The sequence below is a fragment of the Lepisosteus platostomus genome, chromosome 7 (genome assembly GCF_059453375.1).
Source record: "Lepisosteus platostomus isolate fLepPlt1 chromosome 7, fLepPlt1.hap1, whole genome shotgun sequence".
Classification (NCBI taxonomy): domain Eukaryota; kingdom Metazoa; phylum Chordata; class Actinopteri; order Semionotiformes; family Lepisosteidae; genus Lepisosteus; species Lepisosteus platostomus.
Window position 1 is genome coordinate 49,390,416 of NC_142617.1, and position 20,389 is coordinate 49,410,804.

The following is a 20,389-nucleotide window of genomic DNA, read 5'->3' on the forward strand; positions in this document are numbered from 1 at the left end:
AAAAGGCAATTCTGAATCCTAGTCCAGGATTGAATCGCTGTCTGCCGGGTTTTGTTCAATCTGAGCTCTAAATGACGAGTGCTAATTGCAGTCTTTAATCAATTTATTTCATTGGAAGTTTGAGACAACTACCGCATGTAGAACTTTAACTTAAGCAAGCGCCCTTCAAAAATGCATCTTTCTATTTTCTAACGCTTTATCTAATACTGAGTAGCGGGCGCTGCTCAAATCGCCGATCCTTATTTCATATTAAACCTCTCTTCGTAAGTGACCAGTGTATGAAAGCAATCGATGTATGGTGAGCAGATAGAAGTGAGAATGACGGTGTATCAGACACTCCTTCAGTGTTTTTTTTTTTCCTTCTGCGGAGGTCTAGTTGATTGCATTTCCAGAGACCCCGCACAAAGGAATTAGACCGGCTCGGTGAATAACAAATTGGTTCAGGGGTGGGGCCGATTACAAATCCTCTCGTTATATGAGATGAAAGCAAAGTTTACTATTTAATTTTTTAAAAAATATACTCCAAATAGAAAATTGGGGGGAAAATCAATGTTTCTGCGATTCAGAAGTCAATCGGAAAAACAAACGGGAGATACACCTGAACGGAATCGAAAATGCTAAGTGTATGTAATAACCAGAATATCGAGAAATGGCTCCTTGGAAGAGATGTGGTCTTAACTTTTCACCTGTGCTTTTTGTTTCAAATAAAAAATACAAAAGTGAGAACAAAATTTAAAACTGTTACTGCGTGTCTGACAAGATTATAACTAAGATGCCCAAAACACCTGTGCAACTTTACCGTGATGATAATGTTTGTTTTACGGGGTTTTACTGACCCCCAGCGGAACTAAAGCGACATTGTTAAGTACGGATGTAATGCTGGTAAGCTACAATTTTCTCCAGGCTTGACTGCCACATCTTCTGATATATGCCAACATCTTTATGCCCAAGAAAACACTTCTAATTTGTGCTCCAAAATTAATCAAGTCTTCAGTTCATGTGACTGCCATAAATAATGCTATTATTGTCTTTTATTTGAAATCTAATTTTCTAAAAGAACGCTTAATAAGAACACAGGTGACCACATGATAGGAGAAGTTTAGAACTATAAATAAGAAAATGTGACAAAATAACTTTTTACATTTTTTATAGAATATTTTACACATGACAAAATAAGTACTTTTTTGAAACAAGTTGAAGAGAGAAGTGCCAACCAAAACATATATTAAGAAAATGTTAATCATCATCAGAAATACTGAATTTTTCTGTTCATTGGGACAGTACCTATTTCACCTGTGTTAAATACGCTCGACGTAGTTCATCAGTTTTCGTCCGGAAACACGAAACTTTCCGGCGACTCCCGAAGCCTGGAAACCATGTTGGATTTTGAATGCGGTTGTGTCTCCTAAACCAAGATCGCCATGTTGACAACCAGAGGCGGTATGCGTGCAGACAGGATGATTTGTATTATTTAGTTTTTATTGCTTTTAGTATTAGTTTGTATTTTTCTTACTTATTTATGAAGGACAATGTCCTCATCGTGGACAGAACGACAGGGGAAAGTGGGTGATCTTAACAGTAAAAGTAAAGAAGAGCTTTATGACATATTAACTCGGCAGGAGAAACTGCTAGCCAACACGTAAGTCAAACGAAGGTTCGAGATTTCTTGAATGAATAGTCCAAACTGATGATGTCTACAAGTGCAAAATAACAACAATGACAGGATTTGTTTGGTTTGTATAGTCACAATAATATTTTTTAATTTATACATTTTTGTATACTGCTGTCAGTGCTAGCTTCCTTAGTACACCTTGCTACCTTTATACTATTCAACAGAAAATACCGATGTAGTCGCTAGTGTTGTTAAGTGGTTATAGTAGAATCTTCGTTTAGTAAAAATAGTTTAATCTCGTCGCTTTATACTGCAGATAGACGGTGTTTTTTGTAAGAAATGAAAAGAATTCTTACGGTCACAGAGCCATAACGTTATGGCATCATGACAGTTTGAGTGAGATATTTACGACACCTAAATGTCGTGTCTAACTGCAAAAAGTTCAGCAGCACGGTATCTGTATCCGCATGCTACATGTGGTTTATTGTGCTCGGAAATACTTAATTAAATTCAGATTATCATAGTCGTGTGATTTACGCAGTTGTTTTTGTTCAGGTCATCTTCAGATACTGGCGTTTGATTCAACTTTAGACAAGCTTTTAGAACAAATCTAAATAAGTGCTCCAGGAAGAACATAAAGCACCCCTTGCGTTCTGCAGTAATTCAGTGGTCTATGTTGGGGCTTAAGCAAGAGTATTTGTTGTTTAATCACAATTCACAACCTGCAGGTAATTTATTGTTAATTACCCTCTCCTTAAAAATGTATATGGCTTTATTACAGACGTGGAAAAGAAATCAGGAATATCTGAGCTGGAATTTGAGCAGATTTGAAAAAGAAGGCGGAGAAGTGTAATGAACATTTGCTTTATTATATGTGAGGTTCAAAGAGTATTATTATCATTATTACTCTGTCACCACAAACCAGCTATCAGTGGGGAGGAGAACGAGAACATAGTGATGAAGGGGATTATTAGGAGGCCATGATTGGTAAAGGCCAGTGGGAAATTTGGCAAGGACACCTACTCTTTTCGAGAAACACCCTGGGATTTTAAATGACCACAGAGAGTCAACATCAGTTTTACATGTCATCCGTCACTATACTGGAGCATTAGGACCCATACAGACCACAGGGTGAGCGCCCCAGACTGGCCCCACTAATGACTCTTCCAGCAGAAACCTCAGTTTTTTTCCAGGAGGTCTCCCAAACAGGTACTGACCAGGCTCACACCTGCTGAGCTTCAGTGGGCTGCCAGTTGTGAGTTACAGGCTGATATAACTGCTGGCTATGAGTAAGACATTATCTGTCCTAATTACTTTTTGATGTTGTTTTTCAGGAGATTCGTCCAATCCCTTCCTGATAAAGGGAAGAAAATATTGGATTTTGTGCAAAAGATCCACGTAGCCATTGCTGACCATGAAGAAACACAAAAGAGAATGCAGATGCTGCTGTCAGTTAAGACAGAGCTGCAGTCTAAATACCAGCAGACCCTTAAGGAGCAGCGAATAGGAACATTTGAGATGGAGGATTTAGAAATGAGCCATGAAAATGGAACTGTAGAAACGGACATTAATGCCAGAAAACGTGATAAAACCACACTAAAAGTCAAAAGCGAACTGAGTCGTACAGTTGCGGATGGGGCTGAAAACTCTGTTGTGACACAAGCTGATAATTCAGCAGGAATAAAGAAAGCATCAACAACTGCAGCGTCTCTGGGCGAAACAGGCCTCCGGGCGAGCTCTGAGACGAGGAAGGAGCAAGGTCTCATTGAAGCCTTTGGACGGGTCACGCTGACCGATGACACTTCTCCTGGCAGTAATGACAGGCTGAGTGGTGGGGATGGTTCCACTGGGAGGAAGCTTCCCCAGAAAAAGCCTCATTATATTGAGGTCCTGGAGAAGACTGAGAAGAGTCCCCCTGTAAGAAAAGCAAAATTCAAACCAAATCAGTAAGTACCGTTTACCCTTTTCTCTGTTTTGCAGAGTCCTTATGATAAGATCATACCAAGTTAAAGTTGATTAACAAAAGCACCAGACATTCTTAAGTTGATATCATCATCATCACTTTCAGTAACCGCACAGTATCCTGGATCCTAGACGTGGAAGCACTGGGCACAAGGTGGGACTACAGCCCTGATGCGACGTCAGCCCACTGCAGGGTTTACAAAGACAAAAACGTACACATTCACACCAAGGCCAGTTTTTCAAGAAGCCAGTTAACCTACCAGCACGTCTTTGGACTGTGAGACGAAACCAGAACTCCTGGAGGCAACCCACATGAGCGTGGGGATAACGTGCAAACTCCACACAGACAATAGGATATCTGTCTATTGATAGAATTGAACCCGGGACCTCGGTGCTGCAAGACCACTGCAACGCATTGCCACCCCTTAACCCAAAAACTGTATTTTTCTCAATCTGTTCACAGTCTAAATGCTTTAATTTTATAAAAGGACAGCTTTTTTGCTAGCCCTCTCTGTCTTTGCTAATTCTCTCTGTTTGTGTATGGCATAGCTTGTGTGTTTAGGAGCTGACAGTGAACACTCGTTTGCCAGGTGGCTGTTTTTAATTCTGATCCTTGCATATTTCTGAATGTTTCGCATTATGTTACACATCCACACTTTCAACGTAAAAGGTATTGTGTGTCTAGATTCTACTGATAAGCATGTGTCCTCGTTTACGGCAGGTTACCACAGAAATCTTGTGGCTCTTCAGCTGGGTCCTCGTCTCCCAGCCTGTCGTCGGGGGCTGTGTCTCCCCTCCCTCTTGCAGAGAGGAAGCTCAGAGACAGGAAGCACCTGGATGACATCACAGCGGCCAAACTACCCCCTCTTCATCACACCCCGACGCAGCTCCTGTGTCTGGAGGAGTCTGCTGCCCTTCAGCAGGAGCAGAAGAAGAAGTATGAGGTATAGACAGCACACCCATTAGCTGATCCGGGTTTAAGTGTGTGGTTAGGAATTGGAATCACAATGCAATTGCACTTTTTTAATACAGGAATACCTTGACTTACAGGTGAGGGTATGTTCCAAGAAAAGTACGCACTGTGAGAATCACAAGTAACAGAGGATCTTAAACATTGGCTTCAATTGGGATTTCTTACATGAGCGATGTATGACGACTTTATTGGGGGTATTTGCAGTGGCATGACTGATATTATTGTTACAACTTAAAATCCATTTAAAAGCATAAATATATTTATTTTTAAACTGTAGTTACCTCAAACTGGGCTAATCACCTTATACATAGCCTGTCATTTTGTTTTTTCTTTGATTTAGAAAGATTTGTTAAGCATAATATGATCCAGGAAGTTGTAAGTTGGGGAGTTACAGCAATTTGACTTTTACAAGCTAAAAAAAAATCAAATTTCATGTCGCACACAACCAAAAGAAGAACTGTATCCTTATAGAAGGCAAACTGTCCAAGTCTGTGCTCATTTTGCGCTGTTTGATGTGCTTGATCTTATGAGTTCCATGACATCTCCTGGAAACAGGCTAATCTTGCTTTTGTCTTGTGGACTGTGTATTTTAGGGATTGCAAGCCAAGCTTGCCGCACAGAAACTGTCTGAGAAGTTGAATGTCAAAATGGTGAGCTACAGCCCTGAAGGTGGAGAGCTGACAAAGTACAGAGAGTTCCACGATGATGGAGCCACTCACTCTTCAGAGGACGATTAGCTCAGAAGAATGCGCCGCTGGTCTTTTGACTGCCACTGTTTTCTCAGCCTCGTCGGCAACTTGAGATGTTTAGTTAATGCTTTTTGGCATTTAATGGAGTGGACATGTGAAAGGTGATCCATAAAGTACCTAAGTGGGCTTAGAAAACTGCACAGTGTTGCACTCTGAAATACCTTAACGTTTTATATGATCTTGGGTCCTAGTGCAGTGAAAAGGAGGAGCAACAGGCTGTCCCCCTTTAAAGCTGCAAGGTCTGCTGGTCTTCTGCGTCAGCTGTGTTTATGTAATTTGTTAAAATTCCTGTTCTTGCTGTGTCTTCGGGCTCTACAGGCACTGAAGCCAGCAAAGCTCTCTCTCTTCAGGAGCCTTGCTGACAACATCCAGCTAATAACACGCGAAAATGTTGTGTTATAGCTGTTTGTAGGGATCCCAGAGCTGTCTGATTCCTTGTGGAACTTTTTCAGTGACCTGATAGTACGTCATAGTGTTTCTTTTCTCTTGGATGTCGCCACATATTGTGATTGCTGTGATATCTGCAGTCCAGGGGGTGATTGGTTTTTATCCCTCTACCTCAGAATGTTTGTGTGTGTTTTATCCTGCAGTATCCTGATCTATGAAATCTTTCTGAGGTTGTCTTTGCCCCTTATCAAAACATGGCTTCTTGCTCATTCCCAAATTATGGATTATTTGGGCTGTCCTTTTCAAATGATCGTAAAAAATATGTGAAATGTTTGTCATGTGTGGAATAACTAAATCTGAAAATGCTGCAATTTCAAAGAGAACTGTATCTACTGGATGATAATTCATAAGTAAAGTATTTTTTTACAAAGCCTTTTGTATTGCCTTTTCAGAGGGATAATTTAAAATAAAGTCCTACTGGTACTTTTGCTGTTTTACATTTTTTATGTGTTGTGGCAATATAGTGTCACATCACTGCTGGAGGAGTACTTAAAGCTTACACATTATTTTATTTTGCATTATTTTGTTTAGTCTTTACATTTTATTTCACTTTCATTGGTGTAAAAACGGCAACCAATTTATGATTACAGAGTTTTCAGAAAAATAATTATATGTACCTTACATTAATAGATTGTTTCTCATTTTGTTAAGATAAATATTTGCTTTCTTGTTGTGTTTTCACATTTCAACTCTTATATGGGTGATGTATCCGTTAGGGCTGCAGCTTAACAGTTTTGTTTCTGGGTGCGAGTTGATTCTGCACTCGGTTTAATTGCAAACACCAGTCTTTCTGTTTGGAGTTTGCATGTTCTCACTAGCTATATGTGTTGTTTCTGAGTTTTGCCCCCTACATTACAAAGACTTGCTGGCTAGGTTAATTGTTGTCTTTAAATTGTCTGTGTGTGTATCCTGCGGTAGGCCGGTGTCTCACCTATGGTATAGTCTATGCTTGAAACCTGAGTTGGTCAGGTTAGGCTCTGACTCACTGCTTCTCTATGTAGGATAAATGAGATATGAATAAAGGATGGGTGGAAATCTATACATGTATATAAGATTGTAAAGGTCCCTGAAATATATGTCAACTTTTCCACTTTTGTGTAAGTCTATGAAATAATGGAACCTATAGTATTTACTCAGTTGAAGAATACATTTAACATTAAATTCATATTTATTAAGCTTATAAATTTTAGCATAAGAATGAACAAATGGTTATTGTGAAACATGGCTCTGTTTAATGTGTCTCAATGTGTTTTTTATGTTTTGATGAGTTGAGCCATAAATTAAATGAGGAAATTCATTTTTTTTAACAATTTGTTATAACCAATAACTTGGGAAGATGAGGTATAGATAGTTGATGAAATATAGAAACCCTGGATAAAATCAGGCGACTTGCTGAACTTGTACATCTGGAATGGATTTATGTTATGTTTCTTCTTCTGCGGCCTTGCCCTGATTAAATCGCTCCTCACGTGAGGCCTGTAGCTGATGGTGAAAGGCTTGCTCTGCAGATAAGGCAGCTCACGTCATCATGCCAACAAACCTGCACGTTTATTTCCACTCTGACATCAGCAGATTTCTTTAATAAGCCTGTGCCAGGAATTTTAATGATGGGGGGGGGGGGGAAGGAAAAAAGAACTTCAAAGATGAAGTGGAAAAAAAAATGGAATATAATTTAGGAGAGATGCACAGTGATGCTCTTTGATAACCTCTGATAATTGGCACTACGGCAGTGTGGGAGCTGCTTAAATAAACATCTGGACGCTGTGTTTAGACATTTCGGGTGACAGAATCCAGACAAATCTCCCCAACTTCCAACAATAAATATTTCAGCAAGCTCCAAAAGGATCTTCCTCGTACTGTTCTTAATTATCTTGGTTACATAAATATAGTGACTGTTACCAATTTAAGTATAAGATTTCTTTTGAAGTTTTTAGCATCCGGCCTGTGCCATTGCTCGCAGGATATGTGGCTGGGTTTGAAGCAGATACAGCCAAAGCTTTTAAGTTTTCATCTTTCATAAAATTCCCATTTTATCTGAAAGTTCTCCCACAGACATCTCTTCGTTATGGATGCCTACTTTTTCAAAATCTGTGTAAAGGAAACTGAAAAACTCATCATTCTTGGCATAAGTTAGATTCTGTTCACTTTTCACTTAAGATGATGATAATAAAGGTGTGCATGTGTACTTCTCAATGCTGAGAACTGTTACCATATTGATTTTGGTAGTTTTAGACCTCTGTATAAAGGCTTTAGCCCACAATTTGGTGTAACATATTTACATGTAAGTGTAGCCACACAAGTTGTTACTTAATCAGCTTTTTGACATGATTTTCAAACTCCCCAAATCATGAACTCTTCTTTTTGCTACTGTTTTTGATCAAAATGTTCACTCAGGGTTTTTGTCAGCATGTTTCTTTTTCATCGGTTACTTATTTCAATCAAGCTGTAAACTTGTAGCCATTAGTTTTCAGGGTGAATTAAACAGTGCAGCTGTAGTTTCACTGTAACTGATAATGCAAATGAAAGTTGTTCGTAAACTGACCTGCATGTGGTTTAGTATAACTGTGGGACTGAAAACAGCCTGGGGAGCAATGATAATAATTTTTGTTTAAAACCCTAGCTGGAGCATTCATGACAGAAATTTGATATATAGCCTTTAGTAAAGCACAATTTGGATTCTCAGTAGCATGACTACATTATCTGTGCATTTAGACCAGGCTGTCTTGGGTTACACTGTGAGATCATTAGGCTTTTTTTCCAAGCACAGAGGATATGAAATAATTCTGCCCTCTAAATCATGAGCAGGCTTCTGAGGTTTGGGTTTCACTTCATCTCCCAAGTCCAATTAAAATTGTGGCTGTCGTTTTTAACTTGGTTATAATTGAATTACGTTCTTAAGGGATTTGCTTTTCTAATATTGTGATTAATGTTTCCTTTAAAAAAACATTTTAGTTAATTTGCTGCATATAGTGTTTCATTTTTTCTGGGATTCAAGCAAGTTCCAGTTTCATAATAAATGTATATGTGAGACAGAAATATATAATACATCTTTAGAGATCAAACTCAACTGCAAATTGCTGGCTTCGTTGCTTAGATAACATTAACTGTATTATTTGCTGCAGGTTAGTTTTGTTCTGATTGTCATTATTCGAATTATTTTTAGTGGTCCCAGATGCTGCGGTTAATTAACAGCATAGTTCCCTAAAGCATTGTCATACAGAGGCTTCTCAATGGAACACGACAGCACGAAGAGCAAGAAAAAAACGTATCTCACAGTAACATACAGTATCACCTCTTAAACGACATATTCAATACAAAATGCGGAGTGCAGTATTTTCTCACACTGCAGGGTCCGTATTGCATGACCCAGTGTCCACTTCTGAGTCTGGCAGGCTTCAGTTTGTCACGGGGCGTTTCCGAAGGAAGAGATGACAGACATGTGCCCACTTGGAAAAGCTGCGATCATTCACTGTTAAATTCAAGAGTTTCACACACTTGATTGCAAGTAGTGTTTTTTCATCTGAAGTCAGCCTGCTCCAGCAGAACCCACAAGTGCCATCACCTTATTAATATCCTTGTGCTCTGATTGTCTTTGGTAAATCACATCCTCATTGTCTGATTCTGATTGCGTGTAATTGAATTACTCATCACGTTGCGTAATCCATAACGCTCGGTAAATCTGGCACATTCACGCTTGATGACACTTGAGAAAAAAGGGTCTGGCTAAAATATACCTTATGGTTTCCTCTGGGTTTCTCTGTCGCGTCCTCCTCAAAACAAAGTTTTTTGTATTGTGGAGGCATAGATGTAGAAAAGCTATTAGTGCCTTTAATTTGTCTTTGGTCTGCTCAGACATGCAGGCTGTGGAGGGGGAAATGTCTGATTACTGTCACATTTTACAGAGTAATCTCAGAGAACCTGGCAACTGTATCTGTTTAATAGCTCTTCATGTCTAGGTATATGAGTGACAGTCAAAGCAATATATAATATTACTGTTTTCATGCTCTGTGGTTATGTTAAAACAGATCCCTGAATCTTGTTTGGCATCTTTGAAACCAAGAATAAAATGGATGTTGTTGATAGGAAGACCCAAATAACATAAATGTCACAAGGGTATTATTATGTCTGCTGTGGTAGGTAAATTTAACCTCCTGTAGAGCTTTCACGCCGTACTGTGATCTGTATAATTTTACTAGAGTGTCTGGTTTCATCTTTACATTGTTTGGGATTAGGATTTCTTGCATAATAAGACACATTGGCATGATAAAACATCCTCTCACAGTCATCAGTCTTTCAATACAGTGTCCCTATTGAATTACCTAAAGGAAGTGATCTCAAACATGTATACAGTAGATAAGAATTTATAGCACCTCTAATGTAATAAATGTTTGATCTGCTTGTATGAGCCTGTCATTCAGCATTCTGTGTGACATGAACCAGCATGTTGCAGTTGAGGAAAATAGTTTATATTGATTAGAATAAAAAAGCAGAGCTTGCATGTCTGCATTAATATGGCGATGTTGATTTTATTTTTGCCATTTAAAAATAAAAGTCAAATGGCTCAGATGAATTAGCCCCAGTCCTTTCTCTATGCTGAAATAAAATTCTTACACATAAATAATGTCGACTGTGTAGTCTTTTATACTAGTATAGCTGCCAGACAAGGGAACTGCTCTCCTTTGTAATAAGCTGTAGTTCATTCCACTAAATATTTACTCTTCATGATGTAGCAGTTAAAATAATGCCAGGCACAAAAAGGTTGAGATTCAGTGCAAGGGGTAAAATGCCAAGGAAGCTTGTTATGGCATTGCCACACGTGTTAACAGTGATTTTGGAGACCTATTCTGTACTGTGGGTTTTAGACTGATATGGCAGAGCACCCTGACAGACCTGCTTTATCTCCGTGAAACAATCAAGGAGGCAAGGGTGACAAGCTCAGCACAGGTACTTAAAACACACAGAGAATAATAATGAAGATTAGCATTTTGCTTATGTGATTTCTAATGTCTTCAGTATGGAGGTCACATACTTGATGGCCACATGAAAATGAAGTCATTAAACAGCTGTTCCTTTATCAGCACCATGTGCTCTCTTAATAGTCGGGATTCCTGCCTGGCATGTTATTTTTTTTGTCAGAACCTCCGGTGTCAGTTGTGGACTATGTTACAGCCAAAAACACTTAGATTCACAGAGCAATGGATGAGCTGTAACATGTGCATTTCAAAAAGCTGTGCTCTATGCTCCCAGCAGGCTCTGTATACATAGTACTGACGTTTATATACAAGAGAGAGAAGCTTGTGGTAGGGTTTTGCCTTTATTTTCACAATTGTCGCTTCAATTCAAGTAAACACTTTGAGGTGTCTTCATCCAGAATCAGCCCATTTGCACTTTTGTGTGTCTGACTTTCTAAATAAATGCTTTTCCCATGTTCTAAAACTGGAATTCAAGCACCTTTCCAAGTCAGTTTTCACACAGACTTGTGCTCCTTATTCTTTTCATTGCCCTAATGAAATTATCCAGTTTCTTTGCCTGAGGCTCAGTCCTCACATGCCACAGTATTAGTCTGACTTCTCTCATCTGGGTGCTGCCAGCCAGGGGGCACCTGTCATAACTGGCCATCCTTACTGGGCAAAATGACCTCTTCTTGTCTGTCATGGACCCCATTTACTACTGAGATTTTTCCTTTGAGAATAATCTTGGATTGCGCCACAGGTGCTGTCTCAAGCTGTCTCATGCACTGTTGTTGTATCTCTTGCACCAGATGGTTGATCCACCATCCTGCAACCCTACAGTTTCAACCATAACCCTGATGTGGGAAGCCTATGGGTACAGTGCCTTGTTTAAGGCAGGCCCAGAGACTGCTGTAGCTAAAGAGTCCTTGCCTCGCTACTACCCTGACAGCTGAGACTGGAGGCAGTTTGATATCATACTCAGGACATGTATTATATACAGCCTGTACATTCCAGAGTGTAACGTAGCTGAATGGTTTAGCTGAAGAAGGTTCCAAGTGACAAAGTTGGTGATCAAATTTAGAATTGTTCCCTCTCTTTATCCATTTGCTGCTGCAAGAATCTGGATGTCATCTTTGATCCAAAACTTGCATTTGAAACGTAGGTTAACAGTGATAGAAAGGTGTCCTTGCATCTTCATAGCATTACTTAAATCCATTCATCTCTATCCCAAGCTAACACAGAAAGCCTAATGCAACATGTATTTTTCCAGGCTTAATTATCAGTATGCTTTTTTTATTTCCAGTGCATTCAAGCATTTTCTTCTGTTTAACCATGTACAGAACTCCAGATCTTAGCTAGAACTAAAATACATCAGCATATATTACCCATTTAAACTTCCCTGGGCTGCCTCTCTGTGCATTTCAGAATACAATTCCCCCTACTGCTGCTCACCTTCAAGGGCTCAAACAGTTTGGCTCCTGACTGCATCATTGAACTAAGTATACACCTGCACATCATTTGTCCTCTTTAGATTCTGGCCTTCTCTCAGTTCCCAGAGCTAGTCTCTGAACACTGGGAGAACATGCTGGCTGTTGTGATACTACAAGGCTTTGGAATGATGTCACCAGTCCATATTAAATCTACAAGTCAGTTGGCGCTTTCGCATTCTGATTTAAAACTGTCTCACGTGCACTAGCACTAGCAGCTGTGCTTTTCAGTGGTTGGTAAACATAGGGAAGATGACTTGCATGTCATTTTGTGTTTCTGTACAGTAGCTATAACTGACCTCATGCTGGGGAACACATGAGATAACTTAATTAATGCAGCCTGTTTGACTGTGGGACTGCAGTACTGGGTGAAGCAAATTCATTTCCACTTATTACGGCCTTGTAGTCTACAAGAAGCACATGCAGTTACAACCGTTTTACACTAGATGGCAATAATGCAATGCAGAGTACTCAACTAGACATCTTCGTAGACAGTAATGACACATTGGCTACAGCCATCCCCAAAAAAAAAGACAAAAGCAGAGCAAGCTAATATTAGTATAACTACTATTAATGCTTATTCGCACTTATTTATACTTATATCCACATAGTGCTTTCATCCCAACGAGCTGAATATATTGACCCTTGGGCTCAGTAATGTGAGGTTTTATTCCATACTGATCATTTTTAAATAGCAGTTTGAGATGAATGCCACTTTACATTCTGAGCGTGTTTGTCAGTAGGACTGCGCTCTCATTTTCTTCTTTTTACTGTCATTTTACACAGATGATTTTGGTGCCAGCAGGCGTTGGTGCTCTCTTTCAAAATTTAGAAAAGAGTTCTAAGTTAATTCTAGGTGAGAATCAGATTGTTAATCTTATTGCATTTTTAACCAGGCCGTTGTCATTTTTACCTGGTTTTATTCCCCCACATAGAAAACAGAACTGTATATGCTATCACAATGGAATTTTCCACCTTACAACATTTCCAAAGTGTTGCATTCTTTCTGCAGAATTCACAAAACACATGAGCAGTGTGTGGATAATTTCATAGTCCATAATGTATTTGCAATAAGTAACAAAAATCATTTGAAGCATTTCCCATTATGTAACGTGGTCACACTTAAGTAAAATTGCAAGAACTTCTTTAATAGGAGTTCCACTCTTTCAGGTGCAGTAGGAACATGCTTTAGTTTAGACTCCCCTTTCACATTCACCTGCTTTGTCTGTTATCATTTTTTTTTAAGTTTCCAACCTGCTTGGGTTCCTCTCTGTCCGGTTCTGTGGCTGTACCTGGTCTGCTATGGGGAGTTAAAAAGTAGAGATGTGAAGCTGGAAAGACAGGGCAAGCAGAAACGAGAACGCGCTGCACACTGCCGTTCTGCCAGCCTTTCATCCCCAGCGTGAAGGACTTTGCACAACAATCGTGGGCCGCCTGTTGTAAACCGGCGGAGCTCTTCAGCCTGAGAGAGCTAGCGAGGTGCCAGGGTCTAGGCAGCTCCAACCATCAGCTGGCACAACATGAAGCAGGGCACTTCTGGGACCTGTCAAAACCTCATCACTTAAAGGAAGCCGGCATTGCGGGGCAGCTGAAGCGGTGCCAAGGCACGGCAAGGGAGAGAAACCAAAGACTCCAGCCCCACAGTCTGCGTGTTATAAGAAGGAGGAAACGTTCCCCTCTGGTACTCGGATTGTTGGAACAAAAGTCCATTTTTTTTCCCTCCCTTTTTTGTTTTTGAGCCGTTGATGGGTGTGTGCTTATTGTTACTTCACAATAAAACCTGGTATCCTTCTGGCAGTGTCCTCTCGTGCTGCTGATGTAGTAAGATACTGTATATCTTTCTGTTGTATGCCATGTAACGCTGAGGTTTGGTTAAGTTGTGTTATTCAGAAAACGTTAGGTGTTTCTAACGAGGAGTTTGGCTTCGAGACGTGCACAATGTTATCCAGAGTACACTGCATAATCCTGGAGAAAATAAATCTTTTTTTTCTTTTTTGCATAGTGCTGGCACTGAATTCATTCATAAACTGTGGCAGTGGTAGAGTCTGTTTACAGTATATACCTGTGATATCTTCTGGGAAAAAAGCATCAGTGTCAGCATCGGCAAAACTCTGAAAGGACTTCCCACTGGCGATTGATGACAGTTATAGAATTGTCCAATCCTTCATTTTGGGGATTGTAAATATACCTGTATGTGGTTTGCTACACTGTCAAGTGAGACAGATTTCTCAAGTTGCGTGGCTAAACTCACACAAGTAAAGATAAAAAGTTAGTGTTGTTGCTTGAGGAATTTTTAGATGCATCTTCCGTGAGGCAATGTTCTGAGACAGTTTCTCATATTAATGTGGAAAGACATCAATCTTAGAAATCAGCAGGCTTTTTTCTCAAAGAGAAATATATATTTAAAAAAAACCCAAAACAAATGGAATCGAGTACCTTGTAACTTTTGCTGGTGTTTGTGTCATGTTTCCTTACACGATAGCTCAATGCATATATTGGTGTTAAAAATTAAAATCCTGTTTTTCATTATTTGCATTCTCTTCAAATGAAATCATGCCCTTTTGTTTTCTGAACGCACGAATTGACAAGTACCAGGAGTGTCAATTAGCAGCTAGCCGGGGCCTAGCGCCAGACATTACAAATTGAAAGTACTAAATTCGTTTAACGGGTCATGAAATATAATAGGCAAAATGTCAAATATTATTATTGCCTGCATTTTCTACGACTTTGCAGGTGTGAACGCGGTAAATAGCTTTCCACAAATCCTGAAAAACAATGGTCCATCGCAGCTCAGATTGCCGCAGATATTTTGGCTTCTATTTGTTTCTTAAGTCAAATATAAAATTTGATATTAAAATTTTAACGTTACTGCCTTATACTTTCAGTCTGGTCTCCTGGCACCTCACAGAAGCAGCTTGCTTAACATCATTTCTTCCCTAGCTGCACGCAGTTCTTCTTGACAGCTCCAAATAGGCTTTTCTCAGTGCTACACTATGAGCAATATTAGGAAAGCAGTCATCTGTACTCTGACAATTACCCCTGGCTGCAACAGAATAGTGTCGCAATTATTTATATGCTGTAATGCAGTCTCCAGTCATGCACTGGGCACACTTCCTGGAATACAAAATTCAACATCACATTGTTGGAGTACTGCTGTTCTTCTTCCAGTTTCGCTAAGTGCTAGTGTTGAAGGTGACTGACAAAGGCACGTCCCTACTCCAGGCAGACAGAATGGAGGAGGGAGTGTAGAGACGGAGGAGACAGTGATGGGAGTGTGTCTTTATTTATTTGTTTGTTCCACAGTTTTCTGCCAAGATGGCTGTCAGGAAAACAGTAAAGTGTTTGTTTGTTTTTTACATCCATGAAGAAAACATGTTTTTTCAATTAGGCTGAGAAATTCGGTCCAATATACAACAATCATAAACGCAATCCGAAGAGTGGCAGTATTAATAATAACTGAAGATCTGTGGTAAAAAAAAAATGGTCAAACTGCCTTTCTCCATCATCCCCCATCATCTCTTCTTCTTCTTTGATACTTCTTTAAATACAAGCAATTATTTCAACCTGTCGTACTTTCAAGCCACCAGACCCTTGTATGCTGTTTGGCTGCTTGTCCTCAGGAACTACCCTTTGTGGACCTGCGCCCAAAATAAAACAAGGACAAATAACTGAGAGAGGGGCTCTTGCAGTTGTGAGCAGGGATATGAAAACATGAACTTCAGTCGGTCACTTGCAGACAGTAATTCTGTCATGGCTAAATTTTCCAGCTCTCCTTTCCGAGAGCTCTGTTTATGAGTGGGGAACAAAGCCTCCTGCTGTCTTTTCAGGATTCCAAGTTACATGATTTAACTTAACTGCTCAGACACGGGATATGTGGAAACCTCTGGACATCATTGTTTGTGGTCATTGTCATTGTGAGACAGTGTTCCAGAGTTTGCTGCTATTTACTGTACTTCTGTGGCTTGTTTCACAGACTTTGGTACCGTAGGATTTTAAATTGTACCTTAGAGTAATGGGTGAGGACAGCTCTGCCAGGTAAATGTTGACTAGTGCCACAGACAAATCTAGAAACAACACCAAGAAAAAAAACCTAAAAATATCATGGCTAATATAGGGCACTTGTAGTGTACTGTGTTTACGTGAACATTGTAACACCTTAAGTCAAATTTATATGATGAAACTCACCACCAAAGTTAGTTTTTGAGCTAGCAGCTGTAATGTTGAAGCTCTTTACTGTTTGAGACCAGTCTGACACATTTTTGCTAAAAATAAATCAACAGAAACTAACAGTAAAAGTCTTACAGTAAGAACTGGGGAAAAGGGAGGCTTTTAAAAATAAGCAGACTACAACGCATGAAACTAGGCCGACAAAAAAGCATTCAAAGAATTTCTCCCTTGGAGATTGAGAAATTTGTGACTCAGCCATAAGATTACTGAGTGTTACCCTGTTTTTTTAACTAAATTGATAGAAGCTGTGATTCTTCCTGAAAACCTTTGTGCTTTTTATCCTTTAAAAAATGTAAAAAATGGAACAAGACAAATCAACAACAACAACAACAACAAAAAAAAAACAACCAGTCTGGCAAAGATTCATCGCCTTAGGATTTTTAGACTTCGTTTTTTTTTCCATGTGTGTTTCCTTACAGGTGCCTTGGAGCACAGTAATATGAAACAGAGTTGTTTTAAGTGAAAACTGCCGCGGCACTTGAGATTAGCTGGGGGCTGTTACACACTCGACACCTCTTGCTCCACCAGGATGCGGGATCTGTTTCGATACCGGCAGGTGGTACCGGAGACATGACGAGGGAGGTGGTCTGCTGATTCAGGCACTGAGCGAGGAAAGCGGGACCCTTCCGGGTGCCCGAGAATGTCAGCCGGGCTGGTTCCGTCAATTCGGCACGGCCCAGCTCGGCGACTGCGGTTTCCGTGCCAGGGAAGGGAGAAAGCCGATTTTAGCAGCTGTCGTTTTTCGCGTCGGAGGAAATAAAATATTTATATTAAAAACTCTACGACACAGCTCTTTAAAATGACGCCCTTCTTTTTTTTCCACCCCAGAAAGAGAAATATGTCAACTTTGACAGTTATTGAAATATCTTTTAACGGCACCACATAATCTTCGAACCCCATTGAATTAATATTGCTCAAGGTGGGGGAAGGGCGATTATATCTTTAATTTACATCTGTTCGTGATATAAATCTCCAAATTAAAAACATTCGCTGAGTGTCGCGCGGCACAACCTGAGTGGATATCCCTTTCAGACCAGCACTTCCTCGTTATTGGTGGACATCCTCTGGCAAAACTTGGAACAAAACGGTTCTCAGTTCATCCTGACTGAGGCAGGCCCTGACAGTGCTCCTGAGAGTTCTTATGTTTCTTCGACAATGTCTATCAATTCTCCCCCAAACAATGCCGCCATTATCAAATCAAGTGCAAGAGAGCTTTCTCCTCCTCTCTATCTACCAGAGCTAGCCGTTTAGCATAGGAGGAGGGAGAGATTGGGTGCAGTGAAATATTGTTGGTATCATGCTTACACTGTGGTGTCCACTTTCGCTGCTTTCTCATAAACCACACATAAAAACTTGTAAAATCAGGCCGCTGTTGCCTAAGGGTTTTATTGGAAACATTCTTTTAACAGAAATAAATAAAATGTAATATAATCAGGAAAGGGGAAAGGAAAGCTTCCCATTCATTTTTTTTATTAACCACATAAAAAAAAGATTCCATTAGTAGAAATATCTACTTGGACGCTATAAATGCAAATTACGGTATAGCTAATCTTTTTTTAGTTCCTCTCTTGTGACTTCATTGAAAACAGTCTACAAACTCGCAGTGGGTGAAGGTAACCACAGAATACTCTCTCTCTCTGGTCTGCTTTCCCACACTGGAAATGTAGGCTAACCCGAAATGCTCAATTGCGTCCGCCTTGCAATTTTTGATGGCGCTCCATTAGAGAGCAGACCACTCCCCGTCCGAAGGGAGGGCAAGCAGAGGTACTTCCAGGCTTCTCTCCTCTTGAAGTCTTCGCCAGAACAGCCGGAAATCAGATTGTCTGTTGTGACCCCCAAGTCCTGGCACAGCTACACAACAGTGCTTACAACCGTCCAGCAGGTCTTACTAAGAACTGTCCCTTTGTACTAACACTTCAGTGCAGAACAGGCTAGCTGATTGTTCTTCCACTGGCACTAACACCATATTCCTGTCAGTGTTACTGACAGCTGCTGCCCTGTACAGTATTAACTCAGAAGCAACGCAAAGCGTTGTTCTTGTGGCCTTGCTTAAAGTCTGACGCTGGCCTATGTGTTCATATGGTGCTGGATCTTATAGAGGGTTTGCGTACGATGAAACGGACTCACAGCTCATGATGCCCTCTGGATAGGATGCAGGGCTGTCAGAGGTTAACACTTTTAGACTACTGGGGTGACAGATGCAAGCAATGTGTAGTACAAAGATATTACAGCTGTGTCTGCAATGATCCTGTGGTCCACAGGTAACAGGTTCACTTCCTATCTTGTTTCCACCAGTGTATCTTCACTTTGATGCTATATTTTATTTGATGTGATTCAACACTTTTTGAGTCTTTAGTTGTCGCCCAGTACTCTGGTTTTCATTTATCTCATTACTTGAGTGGCACAGTGGTTGCTGCCACACCATACTGGGGCCCTCCTGGGGTGCTGTCTGTGTGGAATTTGTATAGTCTCCCCGTGTTTGTGTGGGTTTCTTTCAGGTGCTCCGGTTTCCTCTCACAGTCCGAAGACATACTGGTACAGTAGGTTAATTGGCTCACATTGGCTGAAAAGTGGCCCTGTTGTGAGTGTGTGTGTTTGTGTCCGAGTCTACCTGCCTTGCTCCCCTTACTTGACACAAGAGGATCCGGCTCTGCCGTGACCCTGTACTGGATCAAGTGATCAGAAATTGGATAATACTGTTAATTGGTTAATACTGTTATGAAATATCTCTATATTGTAAAGTTTAAGAGATCAAGTTTTGATACTTAAAGCATTATTAATTTAGAGACCTGTTATGTTATATAGAACCTCCATTAGTGATCTACGGAAAGTCGGACTGTGAATATTGTAATATAAAAAACTGGTTGCCTCTCTGTGATTAACTCCCAGATGTTCCTTATTAAAATCTCAAACTTTAGCTCAAAGACCTGAGCAACTGTTAGACCAAGTCTCAGTAATTTGTCAGAGGGGTTTTTCACTGAAAAAGCTTTATGTCACTTTTAAAGGTGCATCAGCGCTGCAGGCTGCTTCTGCTCCTTCTGAGGTTTTCCTTGACTTTTCTGATTCGCAGCTGTTGGGATGTCACTCCTTTCGATCCATAGGGTTCCGTATGCCCTCTGGTTCCGTATTCTGGGACGCGCTGGTGGATTGAGGCCTTCTGGCATGAGTGAGCTTCAGGAGGCCAACTCTCTGATGAGGGGGGGGGAAAAAGAGTTTTGAATGCAAAGTCACCGATAGTTACTGTTTAACTGTGTGCTGTGGGCGCCACAAACTTAAAGACTCACCACTTCAGCCATAACGTGGTGGAGTCAGTGCGACTCTAACTTTTGAGCAGTTTTTCTTTTGTACTAAAAACTTACAAGGGGATTTACAGTTGCTTGAGTGGAAGACCTGTCTTAGATTATCCGAAGGCTGGTGTGTGAAGGTTATATAGTATAACTCAAGGAGGCAGGTATGTTAAACACTTGGAGAGCACTGACGACATCTGTTCTCTTACTCATCCGGTTTTGCTATGTAATTCAGAGCAGGCCCAGTGGAATCTCCTCAATGGCGCTATTAGAGGATTCAGAAACAAAACAAATAGCCACTACAACTGGCAAATGAGGGACCCAGCTGGGGCTACGCTGAGGTTGTCCGCAAAATATACTTTAATCTTGACACCTGCAAGCTATTTAATCAAGATTTACAATGGGAGACGGAGGATGGAGGGGCTGCAGGGCCACACTCTTAAGTGTTTTCATTGTAAATGATGGGGAAAACACTGTGTTATCGGATGTTGTCGGCATTTGAAGTTTCTTGCCCTCTAACCCACTGGGAACTTGGCATCGTCCATCAATGTGAAGCCGAAAAGGCCCATTTGGGATGGGATTTCCCATCGCGTCTGTTTGTGTGTTTCAGAGTAAACACGGCAGAGAGTTAGAGGAAATTAAAGCCACCCGGATACCCACAAGACGTTAGTGAGAACAGTCCTTGGTAAAGTT

The 20,389-nt window shown here is 40.4% G+C and overlaps 1 protein-coding gene across 4 annotated transcripts; it reads left to right on the forward strand.

Annotated features, from left to right (window-relative positions):
- Positions 1-1,346: 1,346 nt before the first annotated feature.
- On the forward strand, positions 1,347-7,936 carry polr2m (RNA polymerase II subunit M). Of its 4 annotated transcripts, none has more exons than XM_088640965.1 (4): positions 1,347-1,440; positions 2,947-3,558; positions 4,296-4,518; positions 5,141-7,936. In XM_088640965.1, exons 1-4 carry the CDS (start codon positions 1,391-1,393, stop codon positions 5,282-5,284), a joined length of 1,029 nt encoding a protein of 342 aa, XP_088497091.1. In that variant the 5' UTR covers positions 1,347-1,390; the 3' UTR covers positions 5,285-7,936. The 4 variants fall into 4 exon arrangements, with proteins under 4 accessions (XP_088497091.1, XP_088497090.1, XP_088497093.1 ...); XM_088640964.1 differs by having other exon boundaries at positions 1,368-1,639; XM_088640967.1 differs by lacking the exon at positions 1,347-1,440 and adding an exon at positions 2,044-2,340.
- Positions 7,937-20,389: the final 12,453 nt, after the last annotated feature.